Consider the following 21,772-nt stretch of genomic DNA (forward strand, 5'->3'; position numbering starts at 1 on the left):
AAATGTAATAAAAACTTGATACTAGATTAACATAATTACCTGTTAAAGCGAAATATGGGAAATTAAATAAGCCAAAATTTGAATTTAAACTTCCATGAACAGATTGGACGCGAACCTACTACAAAGTCAAACCATTTTTTTGTAAACACGGAAAACTGGTTGACCTCCCTCATGCATAGCTCTGATCTTTTGACGTGTTTGGCTCTAATCTTTGGCACCTCCTTTTTCAGCTCTTCAAAGTTTTTAAATTAATTATCTACATGCTTTATATATATTACTTTACTTTTCAGTGGACGAAAAAATTCTGAGATAATTTGTTTGAGCATATAAATATGCCCAATTCCTTTAAATCTAGTATGCATTTGTGTGACAAAATAAATGCTATTAAAGAAGGTCAGAAAACAAATGATATAAAACCTCCCGAGAGATTTCGGATTTTAGGCTTTGGATAATTTTTTGCTGCTTGTCAAAGTTTTCCCATGTAAGTTGACAAAGGTAATAGAGGATGACAATTGGAAGCTTTGCATCACTGAGAATCCTCAATAGGGAGGCGAAAATAATTCTTTACGCTACCTTTAAACGCATTAATAGTATAATAATATTCCAAAATATTTCTGAGTTATTTGACACCATTAAGAATTCACCAAAAAAGACACTTCAACTTGACAAATTTATAAAGGAATAATAGACATTTATGTCATTATGTGTAATCTCTCTTATCAGAGTATCAATGAACCTTAAGGTATTTCCACCCTCCTGTGATGTCATAGGTTTTGCAAAAAAAACCCTCTTATTTATTTAAATTCATACCCCATAGAAATACATGTATATCTTTTGAAAGAATGCTTTCCAATAGGTGTAATAACAAATATTGTTTAGCAAAAGAATTTAAAAAATGATGATTTTCTTTATTTAATCATTGTTTCAATCTTTAAAAAATGTTGCTAAGGGCAAAAACTCCTTCTCATGTATTTATATTCAGGCATGTTTCCTTATTGTACTTCTAATGTAAAATGGTTTCCCTGATATTCACAATTCAAACATATTTATAAAGTGGCAATTATTTTAGAACTTTTAGTGTCACAATTATGTATTTGAACAAGTTTTTACCTAATTGTTATAATACTGTATAATAAAAATGTACGATTTTTTAATGCTGACAAATGCTTCTATTTATTTATGCCTAACATCTGAAAAATATGGCGAGGTGAAGAATCTTTATCAATATTTAAATATAGCTTATTTAATTCATCCACGATTTCATCCATAACAACGTCTTTAACGTCTTTAGCGTTTTCAGATTTGCTTACGTGGAACAATTCAAAGCCTGATTTAATTGTTCAGTATCAATAGATTGTACATGTATCTGTTCCTTAGAATGATTCCATGGTTTGATTTTCCTTCACACTCGTTCATTGTTTTTGAACAGTTCAGACTGATATTACTTTGCTGCTTTAAACACAAAACAATATATGAGGGCCATTCAAAAAGTTTTGTCCTTAGTGCAATAAAAAAATAAAGACATAAAATCATTAGCATTTCTTTATTTCATTCCTGCAAAAGTTCTCCCCTTTAACACGCATACACTTTTTCAAACGAGAAATCCACTCCTGAATGCTTTTCTTAATTTCTCTTTTGGAAGACCCTTCACAAACTGATGTATTGCAGAGTCAAGTGATACCATAGAGTTATAGCGTCGTCCAGATTAATGTCTTTTAAGTTTTGTGAAGAGAAAAAAGTCACAGGGGGAAAGATCTGAAGAGTAGACAGGGTGAGTGATAACAATAACTCCCTCTCAGGCTTTTATGTAGCTTCTTATTTCTGCTGTTGTACTTACTTTCTTTCCCATGATAAAACAATAGAGTATCACGTGTAGGGTATTTTCAAAACTTAATAAATCTTCAAAAACTCAAGCAATTCTATTTCTTCAAGGACGGTGTGGTTGATAAAGAATTCAATGAACCATTACAAGTGTGTTTGAAGTGATCAACATTCATTTTTTTTAATCGAGGACTGGGTAGGACAAAACTTTTTGAATGACCCTCGTATGAACAACAGTCATTATTTTTCAAGTACTTGCATATTTGAGACATACTAATTAGAAGATTATTACAGTTTTGCTCTGCTAACACAACATCTTTGTCCTCGGAATCTAATTATTCCATTTCTAGTTTAAGTGTACTTGATAAATCCTTTCTGCTGTATTTTAACTTTCCTAGAGGTATATATATATATATATATATATATATATATATATATATATATATATATATATATATATATATATATATATATATATATTATCCCAATCAATACTTTTTTCATATGTCACAGCCATGTCTAAGTATTAAATTTGAATAAATAAAACACAACAAGGCTGCTGGGTTCGATATAATGTATTCTACAGTTATGAAATATTACAGAAAAAATGTGACCTAAAATATAATAACAGGTTTTTAATATTTCTCACCTCACTCACACTTTTACGCGAATCATTTAAACTTATAAATATGGATAATTTAGAAATTACTTCATTTAAATAAAATGGTAAATTGATACTGAATAATAATAGAATACTAAGAAATAATTTAACAATTATTTCTTACCGTAAATCCTAGACTTGATATCACAATTATCGTGAGATAAATTTGTGTTTGGGAGAGAGAGCGTCTTCTCTCCCTAAAATCTAAGGTTGGAGTGCCCGAGAATAAGTATTTTCGTGAATGCGCAGGGGACAGATTAAAACCAGTTTGACCACTCACACATCCGTACTCTCACTGACCACTCACCCGTATAAATGAATGTATGAATGAATAAGGCAATCAATGAACGTAGTAAATTCCGTAGTGGCAACGGTATTCACTAGCTACTATATATGAAAATGATATGAATGATAATTAGTAATATCAATTAATTAATATGATTCACCCTGTGACACACATTTAGAATTTCTTTTTGAGATTTCCAAACGTAGTGCAGCTTTGTATTGTATTTCGAGAATATTTATGAAGTTTTGAATTTATGTTCAGCTGCTAGTATTTAACCTCCAGAATTTACTCTACTATATCTAATTCCATTTTTCATCCAAGTCAGTTGAGTTTCTTTCCTGAAAACACAAGATATCACAATGCCTCACTAGTTCACTGAATTCTGGGTAATCTAATGTTTTCTTTATTCGGCAACAATTTAATGAAAGAATTTGTAATTTGTTGTTTGTTTGTCTGCAGTTTCTTACACACTCCCCTGAGGGTTCCTAGTACCCTTCTGGTGAAGAGTTAATTCTCCGACGTTTGTTTGATGAGATTCGATATCTTGTAGAGATCCGATTGAAATGATTCGGTGATTCAATTGGTTCTGCATTCTCTGGGTAGAATGACTCTCCGTTGATATGTCGGATGTTCCAAACCAGCTTCATTTTTTCACCGTTGAGTCGTAGGTCTTTCCTAATGGGGTATGAGCTTGCTCAATTTTCTGTGCACGTGGAAATTGGCAATTAATTTGGTAGGGTTTGCCTTTCACTTTGTTGGTGCGTTGGAGTACAAAATCATGATCTTGTTAGTAGATAAATTTTGCCACGATTGGCCGGGCCCTTTTTTCTCTCTAAATCTGTAAACACTTGTGGATCCGAATTTAAATCAAAATCATGTACTTCTTCCAGGAAATTTCGTAATAACTCTTCTGTTTTTTTGCAAAATCTCATATAAAACAGAAAAAAAAATCAGGTTGTATTTCATAGATCTACATCGTCAGTCGATAATTAGATTTGACAGGTCTTCGTATTTTTTAATTCATTAATTTGGTCTCTCTCTTAGACGTGTATTTCACAATTTTTTCCTCCATTTCATCAAGTCTTATTTTTAAGTCTTGCATTTTATTTTCCGACTTACCTACTTGCTCTTTTATTCCATCGAATATATTGTTCATTCCCTGTAGATTTTCATGGAATTCTCCTTTGTTCGATTAATCGGACTTATCCCTTTCTCGATAGAATTTACTGTGTTCGACAGTCTTACTACTTCTTCACATATTTTACCAACTTTTTAAAGAGTGCCTTCATTTTTCTTTTATTCTAAGCATCAATAATTGCGCTCATGTTATTAAAGCGTTGATTAATTGAATTGCCCATATGTTTCCCCAGCTCGTATAGTTCCTCTAAAGTGATTCCATTTTCTATTTATTCTTTACTTTCATATAATACTGCCCTGGTTTCTCCCAAGTAAAACATAGGTTCTGCTTCGGTTGACATGTTGTTTACACTGCTATTAATAGACATACCTGTATCAGTAACAGTGTAGCTACTTAGAGCAAAATTTCACCAAAATATTTCACTTGTGGATACAAGCGTGAACTTTGTCAGAATTATTCTTCAGATAATATGGTTTCTAAAATCATCGATGGCCATCGCAATTTCCGCCATTTTAAAGATGGCCGCCGCTAAAACCAAACCGACATTTCTACACTACTTGGACTAAGAAACGATCGATTAACTGTAATATTTATTATACTTGACCGTTTTGTGATATATTTTGGTTATGAATAAGCTTTGTTAAAGACATCTTAAAAATCACATTGTAAAGCAAAAGCTAAATAACGGTTCATAACGCAATTCAATTCCATAATACATGTATATTGTTCCTTTATTGTAATTCAGTCACAAGTTGCGTGCACTAAAATGGAAAAGAATTTCTTGCTGAATTTTATGAAATAAATTCAATTGTAATCGGAGGCTCCATATTCCTTCATATGAATTAAAAAAGAATGGAAGTCGGGAAGATGGATTTATGATAACTAGCTGATTTTGTAATGATAAGTGAGAGATAAAAAGAGCTCTGAAAACAGTTAGGTAAAAGTAAACTGTTGAAAAAGAAAGAAAGAATTTCCAATCCTACAATGAAATCAAAATTCCAAGTCTAGATACAACATAAGACCATGAATTGGATGCAGGCAAAGACATTCGTCAAAAAAAAAAAAAAAAACTAAATTCAATGAAGATTTGATGTTACTAAAACAATTGGTAGGAAGCTAAGAAAGATGCAAAAACAAAAATGCAAAACCGTTTGCTCCACACTTAATATCAGGAGCTGGGCAAAGAAGTCGATCATAACTGCAGGCAAGAGACTTTATGAATAACCTTGCTTAGCTGCTCATACAGGAGATTTAAAGTAATAAAATATCACATAACATCAAAAAAACTATGAAAAAACCAATCTGTTTTAGCCAACCAGGTCAAAAAAATGTTTGTAAAGGTAGGTATAAATGGACAACAAAATAGATGAAACAAACACATCAATGAAGTACTAAATAGACCAAACTCTGGAAGACCAATACGATTTACCATGGGAAAGACGTGGATGTAGAAATAGCTTGAAGAAGCGAGAAGGAAGTGACAACAGCTACTAGTGTTTAATCTTTTCTTTTCAATAAAAGAGCAGCAGGAATTGACAAAATACTAACTGATGAAACGAGGTTTATAAGATAATTATTATGTATTATGTGTTAAAGAAGCTGTGAAAAACAGACAAAATCCCTAATCAACGGAAGAAGGACTAATTATATAACTACACTACAGGTAATGTGAGCACTGAGGTCACAAAATGACACCCCGCCTCCCATTTCATTATAATGGCAAAGTCCACGTTTTGCTATAGGAGACCCGAAATAAGTATCAGATGAAAAAGTAAAATAGGAGGTGCACAAGGGCACTATGTAATGAAGAATCTATGACAGTATCATTAAATTTTATTGTGGTATAAAAGGAGTTGCGGGTAAGAGATTGGTACCCCAAAGCATAAGGGACGGGCGTACAGACAGACGGACGGAGGGACACCCCCATCACTATATACCCCCTCCCGCTCATCAAGCGGGGGTATAAAAAACATAATAATAATAATAATAAATTCTTTGATTTAGACAGGATATAGTACAATTAGTAACACATTACTAGTTTACATTGTGGTCCTGTAACCAAGGGAGGGAGAGCTTAATCTTTGCAAAAAAGTGGAGAAGCGCCATTTTTCTTTTTGTACCAAGAAAGAACTGCTACCTGCTTAAGATTCTAAGCAGTGTTATTTAGAATATACAGCCTAGACTATGAAGAAGAATTTTCCTCTTTATTTTCCTCTTATATCTCTTTTTTATTTAAACTAGACTTTGCAGACAACCTTTCACATCTGTCCTACACTCGGACAGACAAGTCAATAAGAGTTATAACCAAGAAAAGTGGTAAGGTAACTTTGAAGAAGATGGTATAGAAGAATTCAATCAATTATCATATCTTAGTAGTAACAACAAAGGTAAACTGATGTAAATATCTAAGTTATCGTAAGCAGAAGAATGCGGGGTTTTGCAATGCTAAGATCATAGAAGTTTATAGCAACCTCAGAGAAGGCTAATATAAGAATATATTACACCAACATAAAATCCATCTTTCTGACATCTTTACCCTAAACAGGGTTTCCTTGATAGCACTTCTGCTTATGAGCATATTAATGATCTGCCTTGGAAGTAGAACATACATGGGGGGTGACAATATGAATGTCATCTTTATAGTAGTATGTGAAAAAAAATGCGGAGTTGGGGTTCCATACAGGCTGTTTTTGGCGCTATTGACGGGCTTATGCTAAGAAGTACTTGCATACATAGGCAATTTTGCCACATATGATCCAAATGTGCATTGCCTTTCATATGAGGATCATATATATATTCAATCATGTGGCAAATCGTATGTGGATCATATGAAAACACAAATGTAAATCATATGAAGCAATATACATATGATACACATATGAAAGGTCCTGCATATGAGAATCAGATGAATGCTTTGAAGTTGATCTTATGAGAATCATATGAAACAGATATGTGCGTGTTTATTTATTTGTCCTTGTTATACACAGTTAAAACGCATTTTTATTCAATTCAATGAGATAAAAAATATGTTTATTCAATGTTAATCAGTTAACACTTGAATAATTTCATATTAAGCTTAATATGAATAATTTAATGTTATTTTTAACAAGTACACTGCATGATTTAAAAAATAATTTCAATAACATATATCAAGATGGGCAAATTTAAATGTATATTTATTTAAAAGAATCAAGCTTCTCATCTCCTTAAGAATCTCGCATAAAAAGGGGAAAAACTTGTACTCTGTGACCCCCCCCCCCCCAAAAAAAAATCCTTTCATAAAATTCAAAATTTGTTTTCTTGAAAAACTAAATTTATTAAGAATAAATTATTTTATATTTTATTTAAAACTCGTTATGGTTGGGTTTATTTTATGAGTAATATTAAAATCATTCCACATTTTATTTCCGGACCGGTTTCGGTTTTTATCTGATGTAAGTGTAAGTCATGTTTGACGTCACTTCTGCAACAGAAGTGTTGGGTGTTAAAAAGCAAAACGTAAATTATCTCAGATAAGGTTTTTAAAGACTTTTAGTTCAGAGTGTAAAATTTAGATCATTTCATTACGGTTACAGATTCGTATAAACTTGTTGTGAAGTGCGTTAGTATAAGGGAGTACAATATTTAGTTAGTATAACTTGTGAAAATTGTGAGGGGTAACATAGGTTTCAACCCACCTGAGCTGTGGACTCCGGACGGGACAGGTGTCAACAGACTTCCGTATACATCCAGGGTAAATTCACAACTGGTTTGATATGGTATTTCAGTGATCAGCTGATCGTGACGTATACAAATATATACATCCCGAACCCGAACTATTTTATAAAACTTTTTATTACTACATTCCTCCCCATTTTAACGAACCCCAAGGTATGGCACAAATCAGAACATCCGACTTAATGCCATTTAAATATAATTGATCTTTGATGGGCCCAATGAATAATTGAGGATCCTATTATAAGTATTTCTTTGTTTTTGTTAAGTTCACATTTTTGTAGAACCTCAGCAGGAGGGCTGCTAATATCCAAAAGAATACTGAGTATTTTCCAGTGTAATAGACTTGTGAAATTTTTAGCGGGATAAGGTGTCTTTGTTAATGCCTGGTGTTGATGTGTTGCATCCAAGTAATATTTTATTTGTACTAGGTCATCTTCTTGCCAAATTGTTCCTAAACATGTGGAAAATTTTTCATTTGAATTTATAGACGATATCACATTAATTTTGTTGAATCTGTTGATTAAAGAAGATATTTTTTCAACCCAAATTTGACCATGAATGTTAGTATCATATCTACAGTAGCTGGAGTCATCAAAATGTTCTTTTTCTATATGTAGTCTTAAAAATCTTTCCTGGCCAAAACCTAATTCACATGTCCAACATGATGTCGTTGGATAAAGAAACCAAGGAATATGTTCTTGAATAACATGTCGTCGAACATGTGTAAACTTCGAGTTATAAACAGGGCACTTTTTTCCTTTTTTACCTAAAGTGGAACCTTGCACAGGGTTTGGTTGAGGTTCTTCTTCATAGTCAGGAACAAAATGATCTTCTTAGTCTTACATTTCTAAAACAATTGTACTCTACATTTAATACAAGTTACTCTTAATATATAAATTTGTCAAAATTTAAATGTGCTTGATGTTTGTAGGTTTTTGATATTATTATACAGATATAAACCACTGGCACTAATGGCACTAATTAAGTAAAATGAAATAAATATACAAAAATAAATAAATAAATAAATAAATAAATAAATAAATAAAAATAGGTATGTGTATTTATCTATTAGTTAGATTTGTTTGTTTGTTTTTTTTATATATATAAAACATTAAAAACAGTTAATAAAGTTGATAAAACATGTTAGTTATTTAAAATTCACATGCACTTCTGCTAATTTAATCCTATACATAGTCAGATAGGTAACGGGGTCTTTGTCTTGTCCTTTGACCTCTTTTAACCTGTTCTTTTTCTGTAGAAAGAGAACTTGAAGCTGTATTGGAGTTTTGATGATGCATCAGAATATCCGACGCATCATCCCTAGCAAAAAGGTTTACAAAATCTGAGATCACATCATCAGATTCAGATGTTGTAGCTGAGGAAGGACAATCAGTCTGCTTCAAAGACCCATCACTCTGATTGAAAAACTTATTCCTGAATCTTTTTACCCAGCCGGGATGATTTAGATCTTTACAGAGCTTGATACGATCATGGTGTATTACAGTTTCTCTGTTTTTCTTATCAATGATCTTAAATAAAACAGGAGATTTGACCTCAGTTATGATATATGGACCCTTCCAAGGAGACTTTAATTTTGAACTTTGACCCAATTTTGTAGCTGAATCAATTTTCAGTACAACATCTCCCACATTGTATATACTTTGATATAAATTGGTGTCAAAGTATCTTTTTTGTCTATCTTGGGCTTTACAAATATTTTCTCTTGCAATTTGATGACATTCTGTAATATTAGACCTCAAATCTTGTAAGTATTCAGGAATTTCTTTCTCGGAGCTGTTCAAGTTGTATGTACCTAGTATCAAATCTATAGGTTGAGTTGTTTCCCTTCCTAAAAACATAAAGTTTGGTGTAAACTGAGTTTGTCTATTTTCAGTTGCTCTAATTGCACCTGCAATTTGTTGTAAATTGAGGTCCCATTCATGTTGTTTGTCTTTTAAATAACATCGAATACTCTGCAGTACTAAACGGTTGTATCTTTCAACTTGACCGTTAGACTGAGGGTTGTAGGGTGTTGTCCTGGTTTTAGCTATTTGTAATAGCTGACACAATTTTTGCATAAGTACACCATTAACATTTTTACCCTGGTCAGAATGTAACTCTGTAGGGCAACCATACCTTGATATAAAATTATCAACCACAGCTTTTGCTACTGTTTCAGAATTTTGGTTTGGTATTGGGACAATTTCTAACCATTTAGTAAATTGATCGATGATCATCAAGATGTACTTATTTCCATTTTTGGTTACAGGAAGGGGCCCCAGTATGTCAATGTGTACACGATGAAGAGGATAGCCTGCATGATATTGACCTAGAGCAGCCTTAGCTTTGATGTTGGGCTTTTTATTTTTGTTACATATACTACAATTTTCAACATAAAGTTTGGAATCTTGTGACATACCATACCAAACTGAGCACTGTTTCAATTTTTCATAAGTCTTTGTTTGACCTAGGTGTCCTGCTGTTTTACAGTCATGACAATGTTTCAATATTTCAGGTTGCATATTTTTTGGAGCCACAAATAAATATCTTGGATTAACATGATCTTCCCATAGATAATATAGAAGACCATCTTTTAGGTGTAACTGAGATTCACATGACCAAAGATATCTAACACTGGGACCACTTAATAATAACTCTTTCTGAGATGGTTTTATCCCAGACTCTATCCAAGTTTTGATTTTGTGAATATCACTATCTTCATTTTGTTTTTTATTTAATTCACCTGGATCAAAAATATCTGACAACCCGAAAGCAATTGTATCAAAACTGTCAACTGATCTTATTGTCAAAGGAATAACATAATCTATATCATTCTCGAAAGTAGCCCACTGTTGTTTTGCTCGAGTGCAAAAATGGCACCCAGCACAAGGTAATTGACTCAATTCTATTCCAGGTCTTTATTCATTACAAAGATCTAGACTTTCTGGTATTCTGGAAAGGGCATCTGCATTACTATGGTTTTTTCCTGGTCTATGTTGTAAAATGATGTTATATTGTGACAATTCTTCAATCCATCTTGCTAGCTGACCTTCAATGTTTTTGAAATTTAAAAGCCATATTAAACTATTGTGGTCAGTTCTTAGAATAAAGGTATTTCCCAACAAAAAATGTCTGAATTGTCTTGTAAATGTAATAATTGCCAAGAGTTCTTTTCGAGTGGTACAGTATTTTCTTTGGGCTGGTGTTAATACCTTGCTAGCAAAACTTACAATTTGTTCTTTACCATTTTGTATTTGACATAATTCAGCACCAATTGAATTATCTGATGCATCTGTGTCTAAAATAAAGGTATCTTGTGAATTTGGGTATGCTAATGTCAAAGCCTGAATGATGCATTGTTTGATCTTTTCAAATGCATTTTGATGTTCTTGTGACCATTCAAATTTTGACTTTTTTGATGTTTTTACAAGTTGATATAATAAGTGAGAAATTTCTGCAAAACCCTTAACGAGGTTCGCTCCTGAGCTTTTGAGCAAATTTTTATCTTAACCTATATTTCAAAAATTCTGCATAATGTTTTAATTCTTACAATAAATTTGAATTCTACAATGCCAATTTAACTATATTCAGTTAAAACTCCATGATTAAATTCCATACTAAAAGCATTAAGCGAGGAACTATATTTTGTGGCGGAAGGTTTTTTAGAAGAAAATGATCATTTTTTCTCTTTCGAAGTATTTAAAGTATGCTAACTTTGGATTCCTATTTTTACATGCAGCCTGCACACATAGTTATTTTGTGCATTGGACTGTTTTATATTGGTCCTAAATTATCTATTAAATAAACTGTCATGAATTCTATCATCATATATGATGAATATAGCAAATATATTGTGAACATGAAGGAAAAAAATAGCCCTAATTTAAGCTTAAAATTAGCACTGTTTTAGTAATATCTAAAAATTAACATCACATACCCCCACTTTTGATTTTCTTTTCTGAATATATACGATACTTTTAACCATTCTTCTTAAATTCAGCAAAAATGTCATTACTTTCAAATGATTTCTTTGCTTGTTAAATTTTTAATGCCAGAAAAATGAAAATGTTTGAGTGCAAAAAGGTCAAATAATTGAACATGCGGAGTAATTTGAAAATTTCTTCATTGTCACAAATTTTAATGTGTCTATTTAAGATGAAATAAGACCGTTTTGTCCCCATTATTTATTTGAACAAAAATTATTGGAGTAGAAACTTTAAAAATTGAGTTATGTGTAAGACGTATTTACAGTGCAAAAAGGTCAAACTAAATGCTCTGTAGCGCCAAAAGAAGCGCATTGACCCCCATTTTTTGTTTTGATTTTTAATAAAGCTACGTGTATAAGTTCTAAAAATATACTTGATAAAAAATTCTCATTACTTTTGATGGCAGGATCCAACCTCGTTAACATGATTTCTATGGTAGTTTGCAAATCCCAAGAATGATTCTAATTGCTTTGTATCTTTAGGGACTGGCAACTTTTTGATAATTTCTATACTTTCAGGGTTGACTGAAACACCATTTTGATTGACTAACTTTCCTAGAAATTTGATTTCTCTTTGATATAAATCGCACTTTTGGGGTTTGAGTTTCAGATTGTATTTTTCAAATCTGGAAATTACTGCAGAAAGATTTCTAGTATGGGAAAGCATATCACTACCTAAAATGATAACATCATCTAAGTAGGCTAAGCATTCTTGCCATGTTAATCCCCTTAAAACTTGTTGGATAACTCTGCTGAAAGTGGCTGGGCTGTTACATAAACCAAAGGGTAATCTAACATGTTCATATAAGCCATACTTAGTTGTAAATGCTGTTTTGCTTCTATCTTGTTCATCTACTAGTACCTGCCAGTAACCTGAAGCCATATCTAGTGAACTGAAAAAAGTATTTCCCCCTAAAGTGTCAATACAATCTTGTATATTTGGTATGGGAAAAGCATCCTTTGTTGTAACTTTGTTAAGGGCCCTATAGTCTATACAAAATCTCATTTTCCCATCTTTCTTTCTCACTAATACAGGTGGAGAGGCCCACTCTGAATTAGAAGGTTGAATTATACCCTTTTCAAGCATTTGCTCAATGTGTTTTTTCTCTTCATTTTCAAACCCCATTGGTGTTCTACGCAACTTCTGTTTGATTTGGTTTGCTCCATCAGTGTTAATTTTATGAGTTATCTCCCCATTAAAAAGACCTAAATCAAAATCATCTTTGGCAAAAACATGTTGAGATCTATTTAACAAAGAGAAAACTTCATAATGGTCTTTCTTGTTTAGGTTAGTAATTGATCTATCATATAGGTCTTGTAAGTGAGGTGGTAACTGAGATTTTAAATTTTCTGAAGTATGGGTAATAATGGAGTGACCTATGTCAATTTTATTGACAGATATTTGTTCGTCATCTTCCATATCAACTACTTCATCTATTTCCATTCCAAAACCTATATTTTGACCCTTTTTTTAAAGTTATAAATCTGTCTGTTGGATTTCTAAAGGGAATTCTTGCTTCTTTTGAATTTATCACAGAATTGGGAGGCATAATACCCTTTGAAAAGTTTTTTTCTGTTTCAATACAAAGTGAACCTTTGAATGATTTGTCAACATTTAATGGTGTAATTTGAACTGTTTGAGGTGGGATGACAGTTCTTTTCTGTACAGAAATTCTGTATATTTGAACATCATTCTTAGAACCCTCTGTTTTGATCTTAGTGATTGGTACTGATGTTTCATCTAATGTAAGAGTCAAGTTTTGCATATTGATAATGCTGTTGTGTGCTTTCAAAAAATCAAGGCCAAGTAATAAGGAGTCTGCAATCTCCCCACCCACTATATCCCATCTTTGTACAATTGGCCCTATTCTTAACTTAACCTTTTCTGCTATTTTGGCTTTGATGATATTATGTTTACCTGCCCCTTTTAAAGTTATTTCTCTATTCAGTGTTGGTTTGGGTTTGAGGGTTTCAAAAAGTTCATAATTCATAACAGTGACTTGTGCTGCAGTATCTATCACAGCATCAATTGTTTTCGCGTCTCGTTTGATCTGATGATCCGCGCAATTTATCATCTTTGTAAAGTTCAATTTCTTGTATTTTAAATTTTACTTTAGGACGAGGCCTGTCTGATGTATCTGAAAAGGTTGGAGAATGGCCTACATCTCCAACCTGTTGAAGTTTAAAGGTTTAGACTGGGGTGATGGTGACCTATTCCTACGATTAGGACAGTCTTTGGCATAGTGACCTTCTTGATTACACTTAAAACAAGTTTGTCTGCTTGGGCTACTCGAAGGAGATCTAACTCTTGCACTCTCTCTACTGTTTGATCTGTAATTGTTTTTCTGACTAGAGGATTTTAAAATTTTTAGGATATCTTGAATGTCTGTTTTTATTTCTCTTGTGTCATCTTCTAATCTTTTGACCTTTGACTCTAGTCTTGACACTTTTGTTTGTTCTGTGTATGGTGTTGATGTTTGTTTTGTGTTGTAAATAGCCCTAACTTTGTTAACTTTCTCTTCATCTTCCTCACCCTCACTCTCTGAACTCTCAAACTTCACCCTTCTTGTTTCAGACTTTTTAAGACCTAAAATAAGCTTTTGATTTGGGATTGCACTTTTTATGTACTGTGTTGCAATGTCTAATGTGGGTGGGTTTTTGTCCATGGCAATGAGTGCAGCTTGTTTATTTGTGCAGCCTCTCAAAAATGCATCTATTGCAACAGTTTGTCGACAGTCTTCTGGTGTGTCTGGGTATCCGTCTGTTGTCATTTCCAAAACTTTATCTGCAAAGTCTTCTACAGATTCTTCAGGACCTTGTTTGACATCTTGAAGTTGTCTTCGTATTATATGAGGCAGGTCTTTCTTGCCAAATCTCTCATTCATTTTTGCGCTCAATTTCTTAAAGCTTCTCTGATCTGAACTTGGTCTGGAACTGAAATATTTCAAGGCTTTGTCTCGAAGACTCTCAATAAGTTTGTCCAGTTTCTGTTCATCGGACCATTTGTATCTTGATGCAATGTGGGAAAACTGTGTGAAGAAGGGTCTCCAGTCACTCTTTCCATCAAATGTAGACATTTTGGTGGACTTGGTCCCTTTGGTTCATTGGTGTCAAGGCTAACCGACGAAGATTTTCTGTAAACTCCTTGTGGGGCTAACTTGTCTACTTCTCGACTGATTTTTTCATCCTCAAGTTGCTTGATTTTATTTTCTAAATGTTGTAGTTTACTTACCCACCTGCTGTCTTGTTCCAAAAGTTTTTGTTCCATCACTGCAAGTTCTTCGTCCTTTGCTGTCATTTTTTTACTAATTGTGTTTTCGTAGTGTGCTTTTGTATTTTCTAACTCTGTTTCAAATTTTTGTTGTAACTTGTGCATTTGTTCTTCATGTTCAGATCTTAATGTATGTTCTAAAAATTCCATTTGTTGTTGTCTAGCAGTGATGTCTTTTTCTGACTGAGAAATTTGTATATTTTTTTCTTTCAATGTCTTTTGTTAGCTTACCAATTTCTGATCGTAATTTTGTAATTTGACTTATAGCATCTTCAATTTTTGGATGTGTTTTTTCTGGTTGTGTCACTCTCTCTCTGAAAACAATCACACCCTCACTTACAAGGGGGTCCCAGATTGTGCTTGGGATTGTTGTTAATGTTTTTAGGTCTTCAACAGAAAGTGTCCCTTTTTCTTCCCTAAGTCTCATGATTAACCCTGCCCTCTTTTCTCCTATGTTTGGGATTGTTTTTAATTCCCCAAAGCTGGCATTGTTTATGTCTACAGGGTTTTCACTAGTTGCCATTTTGATTAAGTTCTACTTTGTTGAAAAAAAATAAAGATAGAAGAAACAGACGTGTTGTTGATTAACTATCAGAAAGTCCGACAGAAAATCGAGAGTGAAATGTTTATGATTGTTATCAGAAAATCCGACAACAATCAAATCTAAATGAAAAAATGAGAAAAAAGATAGGAAATGATAGAAACCGCCATTGAATTTATTTTTTGAAAAAGAATTTTATTTGATAAGAATAACGAAAAAACAAAGAAAAAAAATGGCGCGAAATATGAACACACAATGTCGCACTTAACCGATCGGGGAATCCTACCGGCGACGCCAATGTTGTGAAGTGCGTTAGTATAAGGGAGTACAATATTTAGTTAGTATAACTTGTGAAAATGGTGAGGGGTAACATAGGTTACAACCCACCTGAGCTGTGGACTCCGGACGGGACAGGTGTCAACAGACTTCCGTATACATCCAGGGTAAATTCACAACTGGTTTGATATGGTATTTCAGTGATCAGCTGATCGTGACGTATACAAATATATACATCCCGAACCCGAACTATTTTATAAAACCTTTTATAACTACAAACTTTCTAGTACTCTCATCACTAGTAGCAAAACGGATTTATAAAAAATATGGAAGTTGTATATTTGAAAGCAATCTGTATGAACTTGAGAAAAAGGATAAATATAAACTTAAGTGTGCAAGAAATAAACACAGATCGGAAATGACTAAGAAATTGAATTTTTTAAGCACAACAAATCCTAAAGAATATTGGAAAATTCTAAATACTAATGAGAATAAACCAAAATGTAATGCTGACATTCAGGGTCTTTTTAATTCTTACAAGGAATGCCGTAATCTAACTTCAGATAATGAAAGCCATTATGTATTAAATAAGGAAGATCTTCAACCTCTCTCAAATGTAGAATTAAATCATGATATAAATCAACCTTTTACATTTGAAGAGGTATCTATATGTATACGCATACCCATCTATAAAAATAAGGGTGATAGTACTGATCCAAAGAATTATAGGCCAATTACCTCAATTAGTTGTCTGGGTAAATTTTTTACTTCTGTTCTGAATGATAGAATAAGTATAAATACAGAAAGCATTTCCCTTATATTGGAAAATCAAGCTGGTTGGAAAGTGTTTTAGAATAATTAAAAATATGTACAAAAATATTAAGTCCAAAGTATTTTGTAATGGACAAAGCTCTGATTTTTGTACTGTTGGGGTAAGACAGGGGGAAAACCTGTCACCTATTCTTTTTTCACTATATCTTAATGATTTAGAAGAATTTCTTGTTGTAAATGATGTTAATGATTTATCAACATTGTCAGATATAACAGAAAAGAGTATTGGCTTATATATGAAACTGTATGTCTTGTTATATGCAGATGATACTATTTTGCTCTCAGAAGACCAACATGACTTTCAGCATCAATTAGATATTTTTTTCTAAATATTGTGAAAAATGACATTTAAAGGTGAATATTAACAAAACTAAGATTATTATTTTTGTCAGAGATAAAGTGAACCACAATATAGTTTTTAGATATAATGAAGTCCCATGGGAAGTTGTTAGCAAGTACAGATATCTTGGTATTACATTTTGCAAAAGTGTGTCATTTAATTTGAATATAAAAGAGTTTATGACAAAGCAACAAGAGCAATGTATGGAGTAATTAGCAAAGCCACAAGACACAATTTATCTATGAAATGCAAGCTTGGCCTCTTTGATAAAGTTGTTAAACCTAATTTGTTGTGAAGTATGGGGTTTTAATAAGTCCTTGTTAATTGAAAAACTACATCTTAAATCTTAAATGTGAAGTCATCTACTCCTAATTCAATGGTATACGGTAAACTGGGAAGATATCCAATGTTAATTAATATTAAGGTTAGAATGATTACTTTTTGGGCTAAGTTGATTGCATCAAACAATTCAAAAATATCTTCAAAACTCCTGAAACACATGGTGTAAATTTGTACAACAAATTTTAAATGAATGTGGTTTATCATATATGTGGAAATGTAATACGATTAATGTCAAGTGATTAAAAAGTAAAGTATGTCATACTCTTATAGATCAATTTCAACAATCATTGTATAGTGAATTGTCCAATTCACCAAAAGCACTTAATTATAGGCTATTTAAGAGTACATTATCCTTTGAGAAATGTTTTGACATTTTACCAGTGAAATTTCTGAATTTTTTTTTTTTATATTTAGAAAACTGATAACGCTAGGCTCCCTATTGAAACAGGGAGATGGCACGGTATATCTAGAGAATCAAGACTCTGTAATCTATGTAATTGTAAAGAATTTTGTGATGAGATTCATTATTTATTCAATTGTACTGACGCAATATTAAAACAATCAAGGTCATAACATTTATCTAATTATTATTCTGTGAATCAGAATGTATACAAATTTGAGAATCTGTTTAAAATTACAAAAAAGAAACAGTTGATAAAGCTATGTAAATTTATAGAAAAGATTATCGAGAGAGTTCGCTCTCCTGTTTAATTTTACCAAGCAATGCGCATTGTCATTTATATGTAGATAGTGGTAGATATATCAGAAAATTGAGACTGGTTCAGGTTCAAATATTTGATAAGATGGTAAACAAAAACCTGAAATATTACAATTACACACAACATATAGACGACATAAAACACATAGACGAACATTTAGACAGACATTTAAAACATACTATACTTTACTTAGGAAACATTTTATAACTTAAAGTTCTTATCGGGACACATGAGCAAAGTAACAAATATTGCTATCTGTTTGGAAGTTACGTCTATCCAATTCAATGGCTAGGCAAGGAGTGCCCGATGTTAGTAAATGAAAGCCGGAATTTAGTGAATAGAATTGTAAAGTCATGTGACCAGTGTCTAAAACTAACAATACCACATTCACACAAAGTCTTTCATACCACATACTCACACATACGCAGCATATTTTGCATTCAATATTTTAATAGTACATAACCCTGGTTACATATATTTGTTTCAATTATTGTTTTCTACAACTGTAACCAGTTTTATGAGAATAAAGTCATTGTATCGTGTGTTGTGTGTATGTAATTGTTAAATTAATGCAGTTCGTAAAAAGCCGACAAACCTGATCAATAAGTAATTTTGGATTTGTTTACGATGAATGTAAAAGCCATAATTTAGCATTACTAATTTTTCAGATTTGTTTCCCTTTTGTTAATAGCTACGCTTGCATATTTTATACGATATGAAAGTGAAAGTAGAAATCTAGTATAGCAGTTGACGAAAATGATGTTGAGATCGGTATCTATCCGGTTCTTTTATCAAATTAACGAGAAATGTGTTTTTAATAATGTATTAAGCAACTGGAGTTCAGTGTCACAGTACTTTTTTTGTTTGCTTAAAGAACCAAAGCTGATTTGACTGACGATTTGAACCCAAAGCTGATTTGACGGACGATTGCATGATCACAGTGCAGGTAAAAATAGATAAATACAATTATCATCACAGTATATATAATAATGACTTAAACATATATCAAAAATTAATCCAACTCTTTTTTTTTCTACAGAACACTTATAAAAATATGTAAGGTTCGTATATATGTATATAAATATAGAACTTGCTGGCTATAAAAAAAATATGAAAAACTTTAAGGCTATACTACATCGTCTCGGGGATAATGACTTTCAGGTACAATTACCATGTACTGCTCTATGCAGCTTTAACTACTCTAAAGATCTGGTCTTATAAAACTATAAAACAGCAATAACCTGTACTTTAACGCATACTAACTGGATAAATACGTGTAATAACACTTTACTCGTCTTAGTTTGATCAGATTTTAAAATATTTGACAAAAAAAAAAATGAAATTTGCAATATGAGAAATAACGCTATTTTGAAAATTATGGCAGCTATTCTGAAAATGGCCGAAACTTAAATGGCCAACAATATTTCCTTTTCAGGTAGTAAACGGTTTAAACCGCCCTTTCGCACAAACATTTAGTTAGTTTTATAGCTATTTGTTTAAGTTACATTTCAACTTAACATTTGCTCTTTTAATATTAATTATGCATTTAAATACTTTTTCAATCTAGGCCATTGTTTTTTCTCGTTTACTGTTTGCCACCATTTATATTTCACGCAAGACCTGAACAAAATTTAAAATCTATAAAAAAATAATCAAAATATCACTCTGTCACATTTTTGCAACTCTTGGGAAACATTATAAATACTGTTACATTTTAGTTCTAATGTATGATTTTTTAAAAAACAATTTTAAATTAAGCTGAATTTTGTTTGACTTCATACAAGGTTGCAAGTCATTACTTGATTAGAACACATATAAAAGTAAAGTTTTGCATTCTTAATATTAATAAACTTGGGTGTTTCAAAGAACACATGTGTCGCCTGCTATAGCATCATAAAAAGGAAGAGTAATAATCAATAGAAAGTTAGAAAAGTTACAATCAATAGAATTTCAAGTTATAATGAATAATTGAATTGAATTAACATTTCAAAAAAAATATTTATTCATGAGTTCATTTCAACAATCTCCCATTTTTAACGAAGCCAAGTTGGTATATTGATCCAAACATCACAAGGTCTTTTCAGTCAATGCTTAAAAATACCTATCTCGGGTTACGGAAAAGGTGTTGTGACAATCCGACTGTTAAGCATTTCAATTTTAGTTTGTGTGGTCAGTGTAGCTATTCCAGCTTGAATATAAGTGTTCTGAGGTTGTAAACATGTATATTAATGTTAGTTATCAAAGCCTCACCTCTCAAAATCTAAACTGAATGGTTTGCAGTATTCTTGATAAATAGATGTTAGGTGAACTCTAAAACTGATATCTTTTCAACATTTTTTTATGAGAAGCTGTACACTTGTCAACTATCACAGACCTACCGGGGGTACCTCTCAGAGGTCAAAGAATATGTTTTTATCGGCACTATGGTGTATTTTGAAAAGTAGGTCAAAGTCAAGTTTAAAGGTCAAGATGTCAGTACCCCTGTTTTTTTCATGCAATATATGATTAAGATATCAAATCCCACCTTTAACAGTTCTCAAGCTATTAAGTGTGATAGACGGTCAGGATGACAGACGGACGAATAGATGTCGCTCTATTCTTCAGGCGACACAAAAAATACCAAAAGACATTTAAATGGTAAGCATCATTTTCGCAAAGCCAAGGGTTTTCATTATGCTTTAGTCTCCACAAACAATGATAGAATACACATCTTAAACTGGCCTGTATATGAGAAACCTTCTGGACGCACTAAATCTTAACTCTGGATTCTAGCCAATCAAGTAACGGTTTATAAGTTGTAGTTGGGTATCCATTGTTAACAAAAATGAAGATGTACACAAAAAAAAAAAGACTGAAGAACAGCAGAGAACACGGAGTAGCAAAACGTTTATAGATGATTGTTTGTCAGTTGTTTCTTTTAATGACGTAATGCGACATGAAAGATGTCTACTCATTGGCCCCGGGGGTGTAGCTTGGAAGAAACACCATATCAGCCACAGTTTTATTTGATTGATTGATTGTTTGTTGTTTTACGTCCCATTCGAGTATTTTCACTCATATTGAGACATCCCCATATACCGGTGAAGGGCTTCAAATTTTGACCTTTATTCGGCATTCAGGGTCATTGAGCAGTGAGGGATCTTTATCGTGCCAACATCTGTCGTGACACGGGGTCTTGGGTTTTAAGGTCTCATCCAAAGGACCCTCAACTTTCACTTCAAAGTGCTGAGCGCATAGCGAAGGAACAGTTGCTACCCATTTTTTATTGACTAACATCAGTCGCGGCCGAGATTCGAATTCACGACCTCCCAATCACGCAGCGAGCGCTCTACCGACTGAGCTACCTGAACGGTTTAGTTGTATTTGAGTAAGCTGTCCAGTTTTTTTTCGGGGTGGGGGGGGGGGGGCAAAAACCCTTGGTTTGCTAAGATGGGTACGCATGGAACACCTTTTCCCTTTTTTGGAGACAACATTAGCATTTAAAAACAATTTTGCATGTACATGTATTACTTACTGTAATAAAAAGTTTAATGATCCAAGATAACCTCCTCCGTCACGAAATGTTGTTCGAAATATAAACGTCTCGGATCTAAATCTCGACTTTTATATTTCCAAACAACATTTCTCGACTTCAAAGGTTATCCTGCAACATTCACGAGATACTGTACTGACTATAGACGATAAGGAAAGGAACTAAATTGTATGACAAACGAGATGATTTCAGCTTTTCCATTTTCAATTTTCCTTGTATGTAGCTTGCTCTTTGTACGACAAATTTTATAGCGATGCATGCTGCTTACTGATAAGTTTATGTTAAAGGGATTTCAACAGCCTCGTCGAAAGT

General features: G+C 32.6%; 1 protein-coding gene across 1 annotated transcript; it reads right to left on the reverse strand.

Annotated features, from left to right (window-relative positions):
- Positions 1-7,802: 7,802 nt before the first annotated feature.
- LOC133179904 (uncharacterized) lies at positions 7,803-8,468 on the reverse strand. Its single transcript, XM_061314580.1, is given in 1 exon segment — positions 7,803-8,468. A coding segment is annotated over 1 exon segment (666 nt).
- Between the last annotated feature and the right edge of the window lie 13,304 nt (positions 8,469-21,772).

Source organism: Saccostrea echinata, unplaced genomic scaffold (genome assembly GCF_033153115.1).
Source record: "Saccostrea echinata isolate AGI-Se365-2 ecotype Australia unplaced genomic scaffold, CSIRO_AGI_Sech_v1 ptg000005l, whole genome shotgun sequence".
In the NCBI taxonomy this organism is placed as follows: Eukaryota; Metazoa; Mollusca; class Bivalvia; order Ostreida; family Ostreidae; genus Saccostrea; species Saccostrea echinata.